The sequence below is a fragment of the Bison bison genome, unplaced genomic scaffold (assembly GCF_000754665.1).
Source record: "Bison bison bison isolate TAMUID 2011002044 unplaced genomic scaffold, Bison_UMD1.0 scf7180017864317, whole genome shotgun sequence".
NCBI lineage: Eukaryota > Metazoa > Chordata > Mammalia > Artiodactyla > Bovidae > Bison > Bison bison.
Window position 1 is genome coordinate 893975 of NW_011494889.1, and position 23231 is coordinate 917205.

Sequence of the window (23231 nt, forward strand, 5' to 3'; positions counted from 1 at the left end):
AGGTGCCCTGGCCAGGTGGGGATTGGTCTCCCAGCAGCAGCAGACAAGCAGCATCCGTTCAGCTGGCAAGACGTGGGGAGAGGACGACCCGGCCACCCTAACTCAGGCTCTCTCTGCCGGCTCCCACCTCCACCCCCGGCTTCCCGCACGTCTAAAGTCAGGTTCAGCAGCAGCAGCTTCCACGTGGTGAGGTGGTTCTGGTCCCCTGAGTGGCCACCTTGACGGAAGAGGCGGAGGGAGACTTCTGCCAGCTCGTCTGTGCTGTGCGGCCTGCCTGGCTATGCCACTGGGGCGTTTGGGGATCCCTTTCCTCTTCCCCTGGGGGCCTGGGGACCACACCCTGGCTCTCTTCTTTGCACCAGGCCCTGGAGATGTCTTCCGGCTGCTTGTGGGAGAAGCTGGCTTCTTGAAGGAGTCTTTCTGAGATGAGGCCCGGTTTGGACTGGAAGCTAAAGTTGCCCTGGACATTTTTCTAGCAGCTTTCTCAGACTGCTCCTTTAGCAAGTCCAAGACCATCTCTGGAAATGAGCATTAATTTAGGAGAAATATTAGTCCTGGAAAGCAGCTGTAAGGAAAGTGCCACCCAGGAATCCTATGCCCACTTGAGGGTTCTTGAATATAAATTCTTTTGAAATTAATATGTTTAATTCCCTGGCCTTGATCTAAAGAGACGACTTTTGTAATGGGATAACTCCAGTAATGCATACCTGTAGAATAGTGCCCTTAAGATAGCACCTCTTTTCCAAAAGTCTTTCCTGACTCCCCACCCTACCCCAAGGAAGAGGTCCTCACTCTCGGGGCCCTCTCAGACCCCTGGACATCCTTCTAGCCAGAATCTTAGTGTTCTTTTATTTCTTCACTTGCCTGTACTACCTGCCCCCCTCTTCTTCGGCTCTAAACTCCCACAGGTCAAGTTACTGGTGCATCTACCCCCCGGGATTAGCACAGGACTGCTGTAAAGTACTAAATGAAAGAATGAATACATGAACGACTGAATGAATGAATGGACTGAATGAATGAATGAAGGGCAGCACGTGCTGCCCCCTGGTGCACAACCAAGACATGCAGACGAGCCACAGGCCCGAGTCCTCACCCAGAGGATAAGCCGTAGGTGAGAAAATAGGACCTGCCACCCCGGGATGGCAGCTGTTTGCACGGGGCACTGTGGCCAGTGCCTCGATGCCAAGGCCTGAGCCTAAAGACAAACATGGACTCACTGGCGAGCGGCCTGAACTGGACCCGCTTACTCCTGGTTTTCACCGGCACTGGTTTGTACCTGCATTTGCCTGGAGGTGCTCTCCTGAAAACAGATGGAAAAAGTGAGGACACAAGACTGAAGACAGAACCAGGAAATAGGTACAGAGTTGTAAGAACGGAGGCCAGCCTTCCCCTCCCCACAGGGGTGGGACAGGTGAAGCAGGGAATCTTCAGTGAGCTCAGGTGGAGAGGAGGAAGGACACAGACATCACAGGGACACTGCAGGCCGTTGGGGGGCAGTGTGCGGAGGGGGTTGGGGCAGGGCCATGGCAACAGAGAGCAGGGTTCAAGTCCTAGGGACCACGGGCAAGCCTTGCTGAGTTTCAACTTTCGCAACTATAACGTAGAAAAAACAATAGCACCATCCTCACAGGGAGATGGGGAGGATTAACTAAGAACTGTGTACTTGGCACACCAGAAGTGATGAATGGATAACTTGTTGTTATTGTTATTTCGGGAGGTTGGTTTGGTTTTGGGGGTATTTTTTGGCCACACTGTGTGGCATATGGAACTTCGCTGATCAGGGGATCAGGGGATTGAATTCATGCCCCTTGCGGTAGAAACACGGAGTCTTAACCACTGGACCACCAGGGAAGTCCTAAATTGTTTTTTAAATGAGATTTTGAAAAACACCCGGAGCAGTGGTCAGCACATACAAACGCTCTGTGGGTAAGGATGGGAGTGATGGTGATAAGGAAGAGAATGATGCTCTGCCTCTGCTCTGATGGCAGTGGCGATTCCCTAAGGAAAATCTCTTCAGATACTCACTGCACAGCCCCTTAAGTAATGCCAGCCCCTCTGCCTCCTAGTATTTTGATTCTTAAACTGCTGTCCCCGAGTGCATCTTCTGAAATAAAAGGGGCTTTGCAGACTAGGAACATTTCCAGCTACTTGGTGGCAAAGCCAAGATTCATACCCAGCATTCAGCATTCATACCCAGCTGGGATGGGTGCATTTAGTGCAAAGATGGGCTAAAGAATTAAACAGAGCAGAATCGGGATCCACTGCTACAGAATTTTTTTTTTTTTTTAAAGTCTCAACAATTCAAGTCATCATTATAACTGAACTGAATGGGCGGCGCTGAAAAGACTTTGATCCAGAAAGATGGTGTGTTCCCATCCTCTGGCCCCTCTAACTAGCTCTACCTCGGGCAAGCAATTGAAGGTAGTAAGGCTCAGTTACTCTAACCTGCAGATTGAGGGTGTCACCCTGTCTCGCTAGGGTTCTGTCAGCATTGAATATCAGGCTGCATGCACAGCATGGTGCCTGGGACACAGAAATGCCTGGATAAATGTCAGTGTCTTCTAGGTGGAACAGCCTTCACAGTTGCCTTATGACTGACCTCTCTTGCTGCCAGAAGTGAGTTAAATTATCCCCTAACCTAATCAGGAAACTTTCAGAGGAAAGAAGAAGGGATTCACACACCTGTTGTGTGAAAGAGGTTGATAGAGCAGAAAATTCCCCACACAGTCTCTGTCAGTCACCAGAAGCACTTTAAAGACCCTGGGTTTGCTCCAACCCCAGATCACAGGAGATCTGCATGGAGGAGACGCAGCAGTGGAGACAGCTCAGTCCCTAACTCACCCTGGAAACCCTTCCCCCATCAGGAGAGGCCCCAGGCACAATCTTGAGGACAAAGCCCCTTCCGGGAACTTCTGAGAACACCTAAAGGGAGCCTTATTGCCAAGAGGAACTGAGCTAGGCTGGGCTTCTGAGCCCTCACCAGTGGCTGGACTGAGCTGCCAAATGTCCTCTGAACTACCCCAGATATGGTAACATAAGCCTCAAGGGAAGTCCTCCTTGGCAGGTCTACCTTCAGGCTGATTTGTGGGGAGACTTTCTTGCTTTGGGTAAGAATCCTGAGATAATAATAAATACAGTTCACTGCCCAGAGCTCTCAGGGTGGATACCCCGCATCACTCTCCCAGGGACAGATATGGACACATACTCCAAAACCTCACAAATGGGAAGCGGTAGTTTGGCTTTTGCCAGATGAGTTGAAGGCTGGTTAGTCCCTGAGAGAGGTGGGCAGAGAAGCAGAGTTACACATCATAGAGTTCACCAAGTGAATAAACGCTGTCCCTGAATTCTGGAAACAATCAGGTGGAGACACAGAGAATCCTGACAGTTGAAGATACAGCTGCTTCTGGGACTCTCCTGGGACTGGTCCAAGACTGTGCAGATGCCAAAACCTGGTGATGCACGAGTCCTCTATATAAAATGATGGAGTATTTGCATAGAACCTACACATCCTCCTGTATACTTTAAATCATCTCCAGATTACTCATGATACCTAAGAATGCAAATGCTATGCAAATAGTTGTAAATATAATTGCAAATATTACAGAAATTGTTGCCAAGGCATGGCAAATTCAACTTTGGCTTTTTTGTAACTTTCCAGAAGTTTTCAAAATATTTTTGGTCCACAGTTGGTTGAATCCACAGACATGGGACCCACAGATATGGAGGGCCAACTGTATTTTCCAAAGACCAAGCCACGGAAGGGCAGGAATATTTACTCAGGTGGTCAGAGTTGTACACCACTGTCAGATGATCCCAGACAGAAGTTTCCAGAAGCATATTTTTAAAAAAACAAACAAACAAGGGACTTCCTTGGCAATCCAGTGGTTAAGATTCCACACTTCCACTGTACAAATTTAATCCCTGGTCAGGAAACTAAGATCCAGTGTGCAGCACAGTGTGGCCAAAAAAACAACAGGACAGGAGCCACAGGTCTACAACTAGTCATCCTATAAAGGCTCAAGATCTTCATTTTCAACCACAAAGAGATCATTTCCCAAATTTTCCATAACTGTCCTACACTTTGACCAGTCCAATCTGCTTTGAATCTAAAGCAAAGATTTGCTTCGTTGATCACTTCTATTGATAGTAATTCTTGGGGAGTGAGGACTGTCTTTCTGATCTGCCATGGAGATAAGGACTAATCCAAATCACCTGAGAAGAAAAGGAACCCAAATCTCACCTTGATGGGTCAACAAATTTGTAAATGGATCCGTGTGGTGCGTAGGCACTGGGGTAAGAGGTGGCCAAGAAGTAGAGCTCCCCTGAGAAAACAGGAACAGACCATCAGGACAGGACACAAGGCTGGGCCCAGACATCCAGACGCACAGAAAATCATCACCAGGGGGTTGTGGCCCTGAAATACACGAGCCCCACGAAGGGGTCCCCAGAATCCCACCTGGGGCGAGGCCTCAAGGACTGTGAGCTCCCCAAGGAGAAAGTCCATCTCAGCCCCCAGACCACCTTGGAGTGTCACCCAGTAGAGGCATGTTTCTGCTGGGCGTGCTAAGTTGCTTCAGTCATGTCCAACTCTTTGTGACCCTATGGACTGGAGCCCACCAGGCTCCTCTGTCCATGGGATTCTCCAGGCAAGAATACTCGAGTGGGTTACCATGCCCTCCTCCAGTGGATCTTCCCGACCCAGGGATCAAACCTGCATCTCTTACATCTCCTGCATTGGCAGGCAAGTCCTTACTACTAGCACCACCTGGGAAGCCCATACATTCCATAAACCAAAGGCTTCTCATCTCATTTATCACCACTTTGCTTTCAGAAACTTCACCCCAGTGAGTCTCCATCTCCCTCCCCAGCTCTTCAGTACTGATAAGGATTCTCTGTGAAACCCAGAGACAGGCGAGCTACAGGCTGAAGACCACTTATTATTGAGTTGGTCAAAGTTCATTCAGGCTTTCCATAACATCTTACAGAAAAATCCAAACAATCATTTTGGCCAGCATTGTTCAATCACTAAGTCGTGTCAGACTCTGCAACTCCATAGACTGCAGCATGGCAGGCCTCCCTGTCCTTCACCATCTCCCAGCGTTTGCTCAAACTTGTGTCCATTGAGTCGATGATGCTATCCAACCATCTCATCCTCTGCTGTCCCTGTCTTCTTTTGCCTTCAATCTTTCCCAGCATCAGGGTCTTTTCCAATGAGTCAGCTCTTTGCATCACTTGGCCAAAGTATTGGAGCTTCAGCATCAGTCCTTCCGGTGAATATTCACGGTTGATTTCCTTTAGGATTGATTGGTTTCATCTCCTTGCAGTCCAACGGACTATTTGTTGCCCCTTCTTTAGGGCTTCCCTGATAACTCAGTTGGTAAAGAATCTGTCTGCAATGCAGCAGACCCTGGTTTGATTCCTGGGTCAGGAAGATCCACTGGAGAAGGGATAGCTACCCACTCAAGTATTCTTGGACTTCCCTTGTGGCTCAGCTCCCACGATGCAGGAAGGCTGGGTTCGATCCCTGGGTTGTGAAGATCCCCTGGAGAAGGGAAAGGCTACCCACTTCAGCATTCTGGCCTGCAGAATTCCATGGACCGTATAGTCCACGAGGTTGCAAAGAGTCGGACACAACTGAGCGACTTTCACTCACCCCTTCTTTAGTGCATTGGTCCCCGCTCCCTGCCCCTCACTTCACTCTGTCCTCCAGCTCTACCTTCTTCAGTCCTGGATTCCTTGTTTCCCATGATCTTCCCCTCACTCCTCAGTCCCTCAACTTGGTCTTACCACACCCCGAAGAAATCACCTCCACCCACTGTTCCCTTCATCTCTTTCACAAGGCCGCCTGTTTTTTCCCATTTTCTCCTGTTTGAACTCCAAAAAACACCATTCCCTTCTCATAGTAGGTACCTCATTCCACCTCTTACCACAGTTTCTTATGAGAGACAGTGAAGAGTTGATGAGCCCAACTTCAGCTAGATAAATCTGAGTCTGAATTCTGATAACACTCGTTACCATCTGTATTGTCCTGGGCAACTTCTCCACCTGGGTAACCCTCGTGTTATTTATTCATTTGTAAAAGAGAGATAAGAAAACCTCCCCTGATTATTAGACATTGAGTGAGAAAGTGTTCAATCATCGGCAGTTCCTCTTACTTCCTTATGTCTCTGTTCACTGGGATAGCTTTTTGAGCTTGGCACAATCTCTGTCCTACCACCGTGGATTTAATACTCTTGCTATTGTGTGCTTCATGCAAGCCCCCTGGATTTACGGAAGGAAACATCTTACCAAGGTACAAACTGGAAAAGCCTAGAGCTTTAAACGGCTCTGCGCTATTTAAACAATCTTCTTCCTTGAATTTGTGGTGAACAGTGACTAATATTTGTTTGAGGCCAAGTGTGAGGCTAATGTTCTTTACAGAGCCCTGCACACAATGTAACAGCTGCCTAATAGACTGGTTTTGTGGACTGACCCTATAATCTTCCCCTTGTAAGGGGTGGTGGGGGGTGGAGGTCTGAGGAGTTAGGACAAACCTTTCCCTAGAGGCAGTTGGCCCCTCTGATTAGAAACCATCACCTCATCCGAGGTGATGCTGACATGAGATAAATGAGTTGTCTACCAACATGTACACAGGTCACCCTTGGGCACAGGTTCCTCCAAACCATGCAATTTCTGGTCTAAAAGAATTGGAAACCCTGTGTTACTGCATATTCCTACACATGACCACAGTTTTTGTAAATTATATATTCTAAACATGCCATAGACTTCCCATTGTATTTTTAGAAGACAATGCTAGATGTGAATTTCATCTATAGGGTCTAACTGGCATTTTTAAAGCATTGTTGTTGTTTAGTCGTTAAGTCATGTCTGACTCTTCTGTGACCCCATGAACTGTAGTCTGCCAGGCTCCTCCATCTGTGGGATTTTCCAAGCAAGAATAGTGGAATGAGTTGCCATTTCCTCCTCCAAGGGGGATCTTTCCCACCCAGGAATTGAACCCATGTTTTCTGCATTGCCAGGCTGATTCTTTACCACTGAGCCACCTGGGAAGCCCCTTTAGAACTATATTTTAGGGTAAGAACAACACACCAAAAAACTGTAACAGGCTATATAAAGCAAAACATTTGCAATATGAATTTACTGCAATCATTATGAGCTCAGCCAGCCCTCTTGGGAATGTGCTTCCGTGACTGACATTCAGAAACCCAACCCATCAGAACTCAGCCATACAGCCCCACGCCCACCATTTACTCCATCTACTCACTCGTTTATTTGTGCCAGCTGTCGGCTGGAAGAGTCAGGAAATAACTGTAGCAACAGTGAGGGCAGAGCTCTGGTGCAACTAAAACGGGGCTTATCACACTCGGTTCTAAATATGTCAGTAATGGGAAAGACTCTGACACACGCAGAAAATCTGAATCACTGCGCAAAATCATAAAAGCACGCAACTCTGAAGGAAATAACTTGCCTTGGGAACAGCCACCCTGGTTTTAGGGCTGCCCTTTGGGCAAAGTCTGGCTTGGAAACACCTTGGCAAGTCCACTCCATCAAATTCAGCCAAGGACACTTTTGTTTGCCAGATGTACTGAGTGGTGTTCAAAAACTGCCTTGTTTTCTCCTGCAACAAGTCTACGGGCTAAACAAACCAAGCCACCAAAACCTGGCTTTTCTGTGGCCTCCTGAAAAGGAACAAGCCACAGAACATGGCAGCCCAGGGACCCCGGGAAGGCTGCCTCCAGGGGTCTCCAGGCTGTGAGGGCTCCAGCCTCCTTGGGGCACCAGCAGGGGAGAGGCCCCACCGCTGACATGGCCTATGGCTGACATTCATTTACATCATCCACTTTCCACTAAACATGAGCCTGTGGTTTCTCCCCTTTTTCGTATGTTTGGATTTCCAATTTGGAACTCACAAAGACTTTTCTCTATTAAGAATGCTTAAATTTTCCAAAATATCATCTGCTTCTATAAAATATTTATCTCAAACTATCTACTCACCAGCTATTTGAGGACTTCCCTGGCAGTCCAGTGGTTAAGACTCCTCACTTCCAATGCAGGAGGTGCAGGTTTGATCCCTGGCCAGAGAACTAATATCCCATATGCCATATGGCATGGACAAAAATACATTTTTTTAATTAATAATAATAATAAAAAAACATAAGCTAGCTGAGAGGAAGGGTGCAGCTGCTGACTGGCTTTCTTTATGTCCCACTTAAGTGAAGCTTTTGTACAGCCACCCTTGGGTCAGAGTGGAAAGAAACCAAACACTGAAGAAACCATCAAGGCTCTGGTTAGCACTTGTAGAGAGTCCTGTGGAGAAGGCAATGGCATCCCACTCCAGTACTCTCGCCTGGAAAATCCCATGGATGGAGGAGCCTGGTTGGCTGCAGTCCATGGGGTCCCTAAGAGTCGGACATGACTGAGCGACTTCACTTTCACTTTTCACTTTCATGCATTGGAGAAGGAAATGGCAACCCACTCCACTGTTCTTGCCTGGAGAATCCCAGGGATGGGGGAGCCTCGTGGGCTGCTGTCTATGGGGTCACACAGAGTCGGACATAACTGAGGCGACTTAGCAGCAAGCCATAGGAGTAGAGAGTCCTGTGTCTGGAAGAGACCCCTAAGAGATCACTGTGTTCTCTTCCGTGCCTCAGAGCATGGCTAGATGCAATGCCAAATACCGGAAGGATCACAGGCCTTGTCACCACTTATGTAAACAAAATAAACCTTTAACTTTCAAAATGACACATAACTTATATAAAGCTTAAATTAAAACTTCATTTTCTGAGTTAACAATTTGAGGATATTTGTTTTCTCGTTGTTTGTTTTGTATGGGGATTTTTTGTTTCCTTTTGTTTTGTTTTTAACTTTTTATTTTATATTGATGTTGAGCCAATTAATAGTATTGACAGTTTTAAGTGAACAGCAAGGGACTCAGCCATGCATATATATGCATGTATTCTCCCCTAAGCTCCCTCCCATCCAGGCTGCCACACTGAGCAGGGTTCCCTGTGCTAAACAGTAGGTCCTTGTTGGTTATCCATTTTATTGTATATTTTTCAAAATGGAAATATAATTGCTTTACAATGTTGTGTTAGCTTCTGCTGTACAGCAATGTGAATCAGCTATGAAAGTGAAAGTGTTGGTCGCCTAGTCATGTCTGACTGTTTGCAACCCCATGGACTGTAGCCCACCAGGCTCCTCTGTCCATGGAATTCTCCAGGCAAGAGTACGTTGCCATTTCCTTCTCCAGGAGAGCTTCTCGATCCAGGAATCGAACTCGAATCTCCCACATTGCAGGTAGATTCTTTAATGTCTGAGCCACCAGGGAAGCTGTGAATCAGCTATAAGTATATATGTATACTTATATATATATCCCTGCCCTTTTGAATCTTTCTCCCACCCCCACCATCCCACCCATATAGGTCAACACAGAGTGGATATTTATTAAAGCTAAATCCCTCTTTCCCTTCACCGCTCTCTCTCATACATGCACAAATGCCTTGCTCTGCTGATGCCCTTAACATATGCCTAATGGCTCTAGTGTGTAGCCTCCTACCTAGCTGTCTACCCTTTTCCCAGATCTCTCAAGAAAGAAATTCTCCCTTGTTCATTCACAGAAGTTTCCTAACAAACTCTGGGCAGGATGAGGAAGAGCCCAGCCCAGCTAGTGGCTGATCATCAGAGGTACTTTCTCCCAGGCAACAGCAGCAGGATAAATACCCACTGCTGGCTCTGTCTACATTTGTATAATCACAGATTAGAACAGTCCTTCACAGTCAAAGGACTGAACAGACTACAGTGCAGACCTTGGTCTACCTTCACAGTGAGCTGTACAGCCAACCAAGAAGGGATAAGTTGGCATAGTCAGTCTGTTTCCCTCATTGGTGAAATAAGCAAAATAATTACATCATGGGGGTGTCGTGATTACTAAATAAGATTTTAAAATGTGAAGTGCCTAGAACAGTATCCAGTTCATTATAAAAGGTGGGCGATAGTGAAAATAGAAGAAGTGGTAGTTTCTATTTAAATAATAAGAGTAATAATAACAACAGCAATGATAATTATTATATAAATGTTTGGGGCTTCCCAGGTGGCTCAGTGGTAAAGAATCCACCTGCCAAGGAGGAGACGCAAGTTTGACCTCTGGGTCAGGAAGATCCCCTGGAGAAGGAAATGGTGACCCACTCTTGTATTCTTGCCTGGGAGATCTCATGGACAGAGGAGACTGGTGAGCTACAGTCCCTGGGGTTGCAGAACAGTTGAACATGACTTAGCAACCACACAACAACATAAATGTTCAGTTCACAATGCCTGTGATTATCTAAGATCCAGTAACCAGAAATCAATAAACTGTTAACATTTGTTACCTGCTTCATCTTCACCAAAGGAGATGATAAACTTGCTGTGTGTGCTGATCAGCCCTGGGAAGGCACAGGACTCAGTGCTGCCCAGGCAAATGTCCTGTTTCTTCCATTTCTTGGTTTTTCTATCTTCCTGCAAAGCCATAAGTCGACTAGATGAAAAGCAAAACCTTATATTTTAGGAATCCATATCTCTACCCGGCAGGATATTTTTTTTCCTCCTAGTATCTGGGAATCCTGGAATACTAGGACTGAGTCTCCCATAGGAGGTCAGTAACTAACCGCCCTTAGGAATCAAAAAAGCTGCTTCAGAGATATTTCTGACACCATCTTGCCCTGGATGGGGACGCTCACTTGCTATTATAAGAGGAGTTTGGTGTCCTGTGAAGCTTGCACCACCACAAAAGACTAATTTTTATTAGCTGGATAGTTGCTCATCATCTCTAAGCCTCAGTTTTCTCATCTATAAAATGGTGGATAGTAAGAGAATTTACCATAGGCAAGAATTGTTAAGGTTAAATAAGATAACATATGTAAATATTCATATATTACCAATGTGCTTAGCATATAGTAAGGACTCAAAACAAGTAGCTATTATTATTATTATATTTGTAGAGTAGCAGTTGTTACTTCGTATTCCACTGTCCATCTATCTGAACTAAAAGAAGGTTTTTTAGAAGAAAAGGGAGAGAAAATTGGGTAACCAGGGGTATCAGCTGAAAAGTTTCATAGAAACAGAGATGCTCAACCCACAGTAATTCTAGTGCATAGAATTCAATTAAAAATCACTGCATATCTGTTATGTGTGGGGGTGAAATGGTGGGTAGAGGTTATGGGGAAAACATAAAGAACAATTAAATCCCAAAGATCTGACAAATTCCTTGACAGCAGACTACAAAGACTCACTCAGAAAGAAATAAGCTGAGTAGCCTGTGTCTAGAGATGGAAATGGCAACCCACTGCAATATCCTTGCCTGGGAAATCCCATAGACAGAGGAGCCTGGCAGGCTACACTTCATTAGTTAGAAAGAGTTAGACACAACTTAGCATCTAACCAACAAGCCTGTATCTATTAAAGAAACTGAATTTGTATTTAAAAGTCTCCACAAGGAACACTTCAGAGGACTTCTGGTTTCCAGTCCAGCATGTAACAAGTTTGGAAGTCGGCAAACCATCCTATAATAAGCAAAAGACTGAAAAATCAACAACTTCTTAGATTCATAAGAGAAGCGAGGTCACTGGGAAAACCATTGCCCCCAAAATTAGAGAGATAAGCAGGCAGATACAGAGAATCACAACTTACAGAAAATCAGAAGCACAAACCTTCACAGGTATCAGTTCTGGGGTTGGAAAACCTAACATGTAATTGACAAATTGCTAGAAGTTCCATATGGACAAAACGTGAGTTAGACAGGGGTGCCCAGCCATCCAGGGTCCCTACACTTTTGTGAGTTTTATCTCCAGGAGCTTGACCAGTTTCCCAAAATAAATATCAGGAAAAATCTGCTTGTGCTTCCAGCAGGAGAAGGGGGAAAGAAATCATTTTGAAATACACCAGTGCTTTCTGTTTCTCTTAACAAATGTCTGTCCTCAGGAGAAACTAACCAGAGACTAACCTGCCAGGATTTTATCAGAACCTCATAGACCTAGGGTAAGAGGGTACCTAACTCTAGCCAACTCTAGCTGTCCTGTCCCACCTAAATGTGTATGGAGGCAGGAGGGCTACTGAGAAACACTGATGAAGTTCACAGTCCAGAGGCTGCTGCTGCTGCTGCTACTGCTGCTAAGTCGCTTCAGTCGTGTCCAACTCTGTGCGACCCCAGAGACGGCAGTCCACCAGGCTCCCCCGTCCCTGGGATTCTCCAGGCAAGAACACTGGAGTGGGTTGCCATTTCCTTCTCCAATGCATGAAAGTGAAAAGTGAAAGTGAAGTCGCTTAGTCGTGTCTGACTCCTAGTGACCCCATGGACTGCAGCCTATCAGGCTCCTCCATCCATGGGATTTTCCAGGCAAGAGTACTGGAGTGGGTTGCCATTGCCTTCTCCAGTCCAGAGGCACAGGCTCACTAAAAAACTCAGACCTAATCATAAGACTAGAACACTTCCTCTCCCCCACACATCACCACCACTTTGCTAAAGACCAATTTATAGCAGTTTCTTTTACCCAGTGCATCATACCTAGCAATCAGGAAAAAAATTACAAGGCAAAAAAAGGTAGTTTGAAGAGACAGAACAAACCTCACAATCAGATTTGGATGTGGCATGGGATAATGGAATTATTAGATTCAGAATTTAAAACAACTATGATTCATACGCTAAGGGCTCTAAGGATAGCAGACAGCATGCAAGAACAATGTAAGCAGAGATAAAGAAACTCTAAGGAAGAATCAAAAAGAAATGCTAGTGATCAAAAACATCATAATTTAAATAAAAAACACTTTGACAGGCTTATTAGTAGACTGGACACAGCTGAAGAAAGAATCTGAGTTTGAGAGTATCTCAATAGAAACCTCCAAACTGGAAAGCAAAGAGAAAAAAGACTGACCAAAAAAAAAAGAACAAAATATCCAAGAAAAGTGAAACAACTTTTCTTTTACAACATAAAGTTGTAACATAAGCATAACAGGAATATCAAAAGGAAAAGAAACAGAGAGAAGAGCAGAAGAAATATTGGAAACAATAATTATTCAGAATTTCCCAGAATTACTGTTAGATATTAAACCACAAATCTGGGAAGCTCAGGGAATACAAAGCAGGATAAATTCTTTAAAAATTACTTATAGGCAGATCTTACTCAAACTATGGAAAATCAGGCATGAAGAAAAAGAAAATCTGAAAAGAAGCTGGGAATGGAGGGGTGGCACTTTCAGTATAGAGGAACAAAGATAAAAGTTACATCAAACTTCTCTTCAGAAACCATACAAGCAAGAAGAATGCAGAGTGAAATATTTAAAGTGTTTAGAGAAAAAAGTCACCAACCTGTACCTGGTGAAATTATATTTCAGAAATGAAGGACAAATAAAGACTTTCTCAGACAAACAAAAATTGAGGGAATTTGTTACCAGTGCATCTACCTTGCAAGAAATGTTAAATGAAGTTCTTTTGAGAGAAGAAAAATAATATCAGTCAGAAACTCAAATCTATATAAAGAAAGGAAGAGTATCAAAGAAGGAATGCTGCTAAGTCAGTCAGTCGTGTCGGACTCTTTGCGACCGCATAGACGGCAGCCCACCAGGCTCCCCCGTCCCTGGGATTCTCCAGGCAAGAACACTGGAGTGGGTTGCCATTTCCTTCTCCAAAGAAGGAATAGGTGAAGGTAAAAATCAAAACTTTTTTTTTATTCTTCACTGGTCTAACAGATAGAAGTTAGTTCAATATACTAACAACAATTACAACAATATACAACAGCAACAATGTATTTAATTATGTATGCTTATGTATACAGTAAAATAATAGTATTATTAAATTATAAAATGTTAATAATTATTATATATCACTGTTATAATTATTATATATGCTTACATATAAGTGAAATGAATGATAACAATTAGGGACAAAAGGGAAGAAGTAGATTATTTTTTAATTGTAAAACACAGACTACCCAGGAAGTTTTGTAATGTTGTTTGAAAGTGAACTTAGCTTAGTTGTAAATGTATATGGCAAACTCTAAGCAACTCCTTAAACAAGATTTCAAAAAGTAGTATGATCAATATGCTAACAAAGGAGAGAAAATGGAATCAAATAAAATATTCAATTGAATCTGCAAAAGGCAGAAAAAGAGTAGAAGAAAAAACAGGAACAAAAAACAATATCAAAAAATAGAGGAGTAGTGAGTATGGTAGATATCATTTCAACCATAGCAATAATATCTTTGAATGTCAATGGTCTAAATGTACCAATTAAAAGACAGAGATTGCCAGAATGGATCAAAGAATAGGGCCCAACTACCATTAAAATGGTCATCTACCATTAAACATCAGATCTAGATGGCTTCACTTGGAAGGAAGAAACACATTTTACACAAATTAGTCCAGATAATTAAAGAAAAGGAAATACACTTTAACTCATTTTATAAAGCTCACGTTAACCTGAGGCCAAAATTTGACAAAGGTATTATAAGAAAGGAAAACTATAGCTCATTTGTTTCTTCATGAACACAGATACAAACATTCCAAACACATTAGCAAGTTGCATTCAACAATATATTAAAACAAAAACAATATATTAATCAAATACAACATGATCAAGTGATATTTTTATCCCAGGAATGCAAGATTGCTTCAGTGATTAAAAAAAATATATATCCATCAGTGCAATTCTCCATATTAACAAACTAAAAATGAAGAAGCCTCATGATTTTCTCACTAGATGTGAAGATACATATGACAAAATGCAACATCGTACCTAATACAAACTCTCAGCAGACTAGGAATTGAAGGAAATGTCCCCAACCTGATAAAGGGCATACACAGCCCCAGCTGACAGCATCAGTGTTATTGGTAAAAAATCGAATGCTTTCCCCCACTTCTATCCAACATTGTACTAAAGGTTAAAATGAAGCAACAAATCAATAAAAGAATAATAAAAGGCTTCCAATTCAGGAAAAAAAATAAAGGTATCCATATTCATAGTGAAATTATCTTCTACATAGAAAATCCAATAGAATAAACAAAAAAGTCACTAGAACTAATAAGAAATTAGTTACATGTTATGAATTAATATATATGTTATATATATGCTGAATATATATTTGTTATATATATATATATATATACACATATATAGCAACATTCAACATAGCATCAAACACTACGAAATACTTAGATGTCCAAGACCTTTTACACTGAAAACTACAAAGCTTTGCAGCAGTTTTATTCACAATCCCCCCAAAGTGGGGACAGCCAAAACATCCATCAACAGGAAAATAAATGAATAAACTCTGGCATATTCATGCAATTGAATATTACAAAGCAATAGAAGAGACAAACTCCTGATACATGCAAAAGTACTGACAAATTTCACAGACATTATGCAGTGAAAAAAGCATCTATGATGAGAGTGGTTATCTCTGGCTAATGTGGGGGCGGTGGGGAGAAAGGGATGGTGTACTGACAGGTAATAGGCAAGAAGGAACCTTCTACAGCGATAGAAATGTTCTTCATCTTGATACGATTAGTCTTAATACAACTGTATACACTTTTAAAACTATACAGCCACACTGTTAAGACATTGAATTTTGTGATATGCAATTTATACTCCAATTAAAATGCTGAAAAAGAGAGAGGGGACATCAATCCTTCCTTACCCACTCATGAAGTCCCCAAAGATGTAGAGACCATTGAGATTTGGGGATTCACATCCACGGTAGACGTAGCCTCCAGTGACTGACTTGCCCACTGCATGGCCATAAGCATAGATCGGCAGAATATCGTCTGTCCAGGAACAAGGAAAAAGAGTGTCATAGCTAAACCTGGGAGCTTCAAGGAGGAAGAAGGCAGTTTTTAAAACCAATTGCCTTACTGAGTGGAGAATGTTTCATCTCTTGGTCTTTGGGAGGACAGAAAGCCAAGTAAATCATGTTTATCTTCTCAACAGACCAGCCGTGATATTCGTGAGCTTCCCATTTGATTGGCCTCAGAAAGCATAGAGGAAGCCTTAAGTTCCCTCATCTGTGGGGCAGTGACCTGGAAATCAACACCCTTAAATTTTTCCCCCAGGTCAATATGGCAGATACTAAGGTTTAGGATTTGGAATATTGTAAGGACAGGATGACTGCTTTGAGACCTTCTCAGGACAGACCATCCCCTGTCCTCCACCTGCCTCTTGTCTATAGAAAAACTTTGGTCAAAGAATAAATTTAATCAGAGGAATGAAAAAATACAGAAGCAAGGAAATTTAGCCAAAGAATAAATTTAATCAGAGGAATGAAAAAATACAGAAGCAAGGAAAATAGTCAAACAGAACAAAATAATAGTAATTTAGTCATTAAACTAAATCAAAGACCTTTAGTTCCTCCTCAAAGTCTATAGATATATACTGAGCCATATCCTTTGAGCATATAATCCTTTCAGTATTATAATGAAACTCCCACCAGATGGAAGAAGTTAACTACATGATGGCCAGACTGTAGCCATAACATTAACTGCTCCATCTCCCACAGTTCCAAGAACTGGCCTCAAGGAAATGGAAACAAAGCAGCCCTGGAACTAAAGATTAACTATACTGAAAACAATCAAGATAACTCTGATCAGACCACCCTGCATGACCAATTTCAAGAAAAGTGTCAGAGATGGCTGTCCTGTCCTACGTAGCTCTCTCCCTCCACCTATATGCCCCTGAAACTCCCATTTAAAATTCTTTCCCTGATTAGCAAGGGGAAATTGGTTCTTTGGGACACTAGTCCACCTTCTCCCCAGGATTGCCAGCTTCCTCAGTAAAGCTATCTTTCCTTGCACTCAACACTTGTCTCTCAGTATTGGATTCCTAAGTAACAAGCAACCGAACCTGAGTTCAGCAACAGAAGGACGAAAAGACCAAGCAATGGTGATAAAGTCAGAAAAATTAGAATTTTAAGCCAGATGGAGTTTCTAAAGCACACCTTGATGACTGATGTTTAGGGACTGTATACGGGATATCATTTCAGTGGCAGTTCCAAATAAATAAAAACATATAGCCACTTATTTTCCTTTGAGGATGGTTCAAAATTGTATGCCTGAAAATCATGTGAGTAACTTATTTGGAATATAGATTCCTAGGTCAATCCCACCACGCCCCCAATCCACCCAGGATTCAGTTCATTAGTTGGCGAGAAATGCCCCGACTTTCAGGTGCCAGTGGCTAGAGAACCACTGAGAAGCACGATTCCACAGGACACAAACAAGGGCACTGTAAGGACCTGCAGACAAGACACTCCAGGTTTTATTCTCCCACCTCCACCCGCAATTCATTCCACTCACTCAAGAAATAAGAGGGCTTCTCACTTACCCAAAGAGGCATTTTGACAGAGCTTTTTGTCGTAACATTCAACCCCCTCCTTTGCCCCCCAGCCATAGTTTCCACCTTTAACAATGATGTCAACTTCTTCAAACCGGTTCTCTCCCACGTCCCCACAGAACATCCGACCTCGGCCCTGATGCGTGATAGGGTCCCCTCGGTCCACGGCACAGCGCCACATGTTTCTGATCCCGTAGGCGTAGATGGCGGGATGGGCCCCCGGCTCAGAAACAAACGGATTGTCCATGGGCACTCGGTACCGCTTGCCACCTGAGCCGGCCCCATTCACATCGATCCTTAACACTTTCCCCAGCAGGGAACTTCTGAAAGGAAGAAGGCCAGAAACAGGAACAGGAGAAATATGAAGATGTGAGATTGCTAGGTCACATGCTGCTGCTGCTGCTGCTGCTAAGTCGCTTCAGTCGTGTCCGACTCTGTGTGACCCCAGAGACAGCAGTCCACCAGGCTCTCCCGTCCCTGGGATTCTCCAGGCAAGAACACTGGAGTGGGTTGCCATTTCCTTCTCCAGTGCATGAAAGTGAAAAGTGAAAGTGAAGTTGCTCAGTCGTGTCCGACTCCCAGTGACCCCACGGACTGCAGCCCACCAGGCTCCTCTGCCCATGGGATTTTCCAGGCAAGAGTACTGGAGTGGGGTGCCATTGCCTTCTCCAGTAAGTACCACAGACCCACTCTATATTTTCTCCACAATTAACAATACTGTACTATACTGTACTGCACACTTAAACTTTTTAAGAGAGTGGATCTCAGGTTACGTATTCTAAATAAAATAAAACATCTCAGAACTGGAGGAGATGGCCCGAGATAGTCTACTGAGAGTGGATCTCAACTGACAACCAAGAATCACATGGGGAGATAATACACACACACATACACACACACATAAATATATGTGTGTGTATATATATAGTTAAGACTTTCCAATTTTTGACTCAAAGAGAACTATTAGGCAAAAGTTTGATGCAGCCCCGGTCCCTGTGACACTGAGCAAGTTGCAGCTTCAATTTTTCTATTTTTATAATGGGGTGGTTTCTCTCAGGTTTGGTTTAATACTTTGAATTCTTTAAAGGAACTGGTTCTATTCTTCTTCATGTAACAATGTGGGCAGTAGAAAAAACAGAGGCTTTTGATGACTGTGGTCTCTGAGCCTAAGGAAAGTTATGACCAACCTAGATAGCATATTCAAAAGCAGAGACATTACTTTGCCAACAAAGGTCCATTTAGTCAAGGCTATGGTCTTTCCAGTGGTCATGTATGGATGTGAGAGTTGGACTGTGAAGAAGGCTGAGCGCCGAAGAATTGATGCTTTTGAACTGTGGTGTTGGAGAAGACTCTTGAGAGTCCCTTGGACTGCAAGGAGATCCAACCAGTCCATTCTGAAGGAGATCATCCCTGAGATTTCTTTGGAAAGAATGATGCTAAAGCTGAAACTCCAGTACTTTGGCCACCTCATGCAAAGAGTTGACTCATTGGAAAAGACTCTGATGCTGGGAGGGATTGGGGGCAGGAGAAGAAGGGGACGACAGAGGATGAGATGGCTGGATGGCATCACTGACTCGATGGACATGAGTCTGAGTGAACTCTGGGAGTTGGTGATGGACAGGGAGGCCTGGCATACTGTGATTCATGGGGTCACAAAGAGTCAGACACGACTGAGCGACTGAACTGAACTGAAAGCAGGGGAGAGTAACACCACTTTGCAGTGTGGCTGTGATGTAAGGGTTAAATGAGTTAGTGTGCATATAGCATGCCATGCAGTTTCTGACATACAGTCAGCATTCAACAAATGCAAACTCTTTATTATTACCAACCCTGATATTTTTATTACTAGGGATAACGAGAGCCACAGGCTTGCTGGGTACAAAGGGCAGAAGGATCACATGACCTTCCTCTAGATGGCACAGCCTCACTGGATTGTCTGAGTTTGAATTCTGGTTCTGCCCTATACTCTCTATGACCTTGGATAGACTACTTCACTCCTCTCTGCCTTTATTATCTTGTCTGTAAAATGGCTATCATAACACCTATACTTCATAGGATCCATTCATTCCAAATGTATTTATGGCATGACACCATTGCTAGGCACTATTCTAGGGCTGGGAATACTTGAACCAAGAAAAGAGATTAAAATTTTTGCCCTTGTGGCTGTCAGAATTATGTGCTCAAATAAACATAAGGTATTTAGAATAGCATTGGACACACAGTAAGCAACAAATATACATTGCTGTTGCTTCTGTTAGCCTCATTAACTAACTACTCATGTATCTTCACGTGAGACACAGTGCCTGGAACACAGTAGTCAATAATATTGTTGAGCTGAATTGAACTAGATGGTCAGATCATGGCATAGTAAATAATGTCCTGCTCATATATATTAAAAATCTTGAATTCATCTTTATATGGCCCTCTGAGAGTCATGTTGAACATCCATAATATTAATTATAAAAATACATTATGCCTGAAAAGTATAGGACAGAATTTCTCTGCTGGTCCAATGGTTAAGAATCCACCTTCCAATGCAGGGGGCATAGGTTTGATCCCTGATCAGGGAACTAAGATCCCACATTTCACAAGGCAACTAAGAGCACAGGCCACAACTAGAGAGACTGAGAGTTGCAGTGAACAATCCCACATAAGGCCCGAGGTTGCCAAATAAATAAATATTCCAAGTAAATATTAAGGAAAAAAAATAAGAAAACCAAATGTTCTTCCCATTGTGTCAACAGAGGAGACTACACCTTGCAGTAAATGAGTTGGGTTTGACCCTCTGCAGATTCCATCTCAGCAAAAACATTACACCAGGGCAAGCCTGCATCCAGCTTACTTGTTCTGAGCATTTCCAAATTTGCCGAAGGGATCCCCAGCCTGTCCTCCATCCCCAGTGAATATGTACATATAGCCATCTAGGCCAAAAAGAAGTTGTCCACCATTATGATTTGAGGCTGGTTCTTCTATCTCCAAAATGACCCTGGAAGGAAAAAGAAACCACACTTTGATGAAAGCTGATACAGCATCCTCTTGAGACATCCAGAAATGACTGGCCCAAGCCAGCCAAGGACCACAAAACAGGTAGCTCGGCAGCTCTGGGACACCCCTCACTTCCTAGTATGACTCCGTCATGGATCTTTTTTTTTTTCATATCCTGACTTCATGTGCTGTAGACACAGCGGGGTAACCATCACCCTTTTCTGGTGCTCAGCCTTACTCTCTTCTCTACAAGAACCACCAGTCCCATCCTTTGGACAATCTAGCAGGGGTTAGTCTATCACTTCTTTATGCTGTTTTCAATCTCTAAACCTGTCTGTATGGGAAAAGCGAGATAAGGCAGAATGGAGTAGGAAAAAAGGGTGGAATGGTGGAGCAAAAGAGCATGAGCTTGGGGTTAGTTGGAGCTGGGCCCTTCATCTGACCAGGCTTAATTACCTTGTGTCAAGCTTTCCGGAGAGGATGGGAATTCCCATGTTCAAGATAAAAGGCCTGAGACCTAATGGTCACACAATAATCAGAGGCTACTGTTATTTTTAATGTGGATATTATCTAAAATCATTTCTCAAACCCTTATCGCCTCTGGCCTTTGCTTATCCTCTATAAAATCAAGCAAGCATGGTTCTAGGTAACTGTAAAGATGGGTGGTTATAGTCATGAAGACCATCCACTGAAGATTCTAACTTGGGTTAACCAACTAATCAGCAATGACTTTTGTCCTCATTATAAGCTGCTGCAGCTGCTGCTGCTAAGTCGCTTCAGTCGTGTCCAACTCTGTGCGACCCCATAGATGGCAACCCACCAGGCTCCCCCATCCTTGGGATTCTCCAGGCAACACTGGAGTGGGTTGCCATTTTCTTCTCCCATGCAAGAAAGTGAAAAGTGAAAGTGAAGTCACTCAGTCATGTCCGACTCTTAGCGACCCCATGGACTGCGGCCCCCCAGGCTCCGTCCATGGGATTTTCCAGGCATTGCCTTCTCCCCATTTTAAGCTAGTAGATCTAAACCCAGGAAAGTTCCTCTATTTCATCTCAGAGGACCAACTGGCAATATTTTGGAACACAGCACACAGTTGCAGACTCTCATGTATATGCCTCACCTCTCTGATTTGGGATCGGCTTTGTTGGGATCAGCCCGAGAAACTTTCATCTCACTAATCCGAATCTTCTCTACCCTCTTCTTGCCCAGGCATGAATAATAAATGTAGAACTTGCGGTTACGGCGGAATCGGGGATGAAAAGCCAACCCCAAGAAGCCTCTCTCGTCCCCGATCCAGGGAGTGGTCAGCACCAGGCTCTTGAGGTCCAAGAAGGGTTGTTCCAGGCGGCTCCCATCAGGCAGATAGACCCACACCACCCCCACCTGCTCGGCCACGAAGAAGCGGTGGGTGCCGTCCCCAGCGTGGACCATGGCGACCGGGTTCCTCAGCCGGTTGGCCACCTCGGCCAAGCAGAGCTGCAGGCAGCCCCGACGGTCCTCGGCCACAGTCCCCAGGTTGCGGTTGAGATGGTCGCTCCTCAGGATGTTGGGGAAGCAGTAGTCCTTGTCGGGAAGGTTGAGGAGGTGGCAGAAGCGTGTGCCATCCTTTCCAGGGGATTCCTGGAAGCGGCGGTCATTGGTCAGCAGGGCGATGGCGGAGTGGCAGTTCGAGTGGAATGCAGAACAGTAGTCAGAGCAGAGGCCAGGAAGGTTCCGGAGGGGCGTGCGTGAGTTCTCAGCGTCGTAGAGGTGGGCTGCGTAAGGGGAGCACTCCTGGAAAAGAAGAGTGACCTTAGACCCCAGGCAGACTGGCCGTGGTAGGGCTGGAACCAACTTTTCTCTTTTCAAGGATTTGACTTTTTTTTTTTTTTTAAGAGTTTTTAAACCTTGACTTCACTTTGGTTTTATTACAGAAATATTTCCCTCTTGATGCAATATACTTCTTTTAATTTTCTAAAGTCATACCTGTGTGGATGTTCTAATCAACTTTATGTTTTGAGCAAAAAGAGGGAAAACAGGCCTGGGGAAGAACCAGGATTCTGGAGCTTCTGTTATTACCAACTACTGAAAAGAAAGCTCTTCTTTGGGACCCACATTTTCTACCCAGTTAATGCTCCTGGAAAGTAGAAAGGGGAAAAAAATTCTCTCAGATTTACTGTAATTATAACCTCGCTCTTGACACATAGAGTTTTGGTAAATGATCAATTTTTTTTAAATAAGAAGATGTAGTACCAAATGTCTCATCTTTCCCTTTTTTTTTTTATTATAAGTGCTGTAAGATTTAATTTCTTTATGCACATCTGAAGCAGTGTGCCAGAAGGTTTACATTTGCTGAATCTCAGTACTGGATCTGTGTGAGTTGCTCAGTTGTGTCTGACTCTGTGACCCCATGAACTGTAGCCAGCTAGGCTCCTCTGTCCATGGAATTCTCAGGCAAGAACACTGGAGTGGGTTGCCATTCCCTTCTCCAGGGGATCTTCCCGATGCTGGGATCGAACCCGGGTCTCTCTCATTTCACATACTGCAGGCAGATTCTTTACCATCTGAGCCACCAGAATCTGTCATGTTGATTATTTAATTTTTCTGTATGTTAATTTTTTTTCTTTCGCCACATTGTACAGATGTGCAGTGTGTGGGACCCTAGTTCCCCAACCAGAGATGGAACCTGTACCCCCTGCAGTGGAAGCACAAAGTCCTAACCACTGCCAGGGAAGTTCTATTCAAAACATTTTATAATTTAAAAATAAAATTATCAAAATGAACGTGCAATGTATCATGCCCAGAGATGAGGTATGTAGTGATTTCTTCTCTTCAATGAAAGGCAGAGGCAACTGCGATCAAGAAAGTAAGAAAGGCCCGTTTTTGTTTGTTTGGTTTGGTTAATTTTTGGCTGTGC

At 43.8% G+C, this 23231-nt stretch overlaps 1 protein-coding gene across 1 annotated transcript in view; it reads right to left on the minus strand.

Moving 5' to 3' along the window:
• Positions 1 to 13: 13 nt before the first annotated feature.
• HHIPL2 (HHIP-like 2) overlaps positions 14 to 23231 on the minus strand; it is a 26810-nt gene continuing 3592 nt past the window's right edge. The window contains exons 3-10 of the mRNA XM_010852932.1: positions 21456 to 22108; positions 20196 to 20339; positions 17345 to 17676; positions 15666 to 15792; positions 10368 to 10513; positions 4241 to 4322; positions 1218 to 1300; positions 14 to 518 (exon numbers count right to left, since the gene is read on the minus strand). Coding sequence (XP_010851234.1) covers positions 103 to 518; positions 1218 to 1300; positions 4241 to 4322; positions 10368 to 10513; positions 15666 to 15792; positions 17345 to 17676; positions 20196 to 20339; positions 21456 to 22108 — 1983 coding nt within the window. The 3' untranslated portion in view covers positions 14 to 102. The remainder of the gene's footprint in view (positions 519 to 1217; positions 1301 to 4240; positions 4323 to 10367; positions 10514 to 15665; positions 15793 to 17344; positions 17677 to 20195; positions 20340 to 21455; positions 22109 to 23231) is intronic.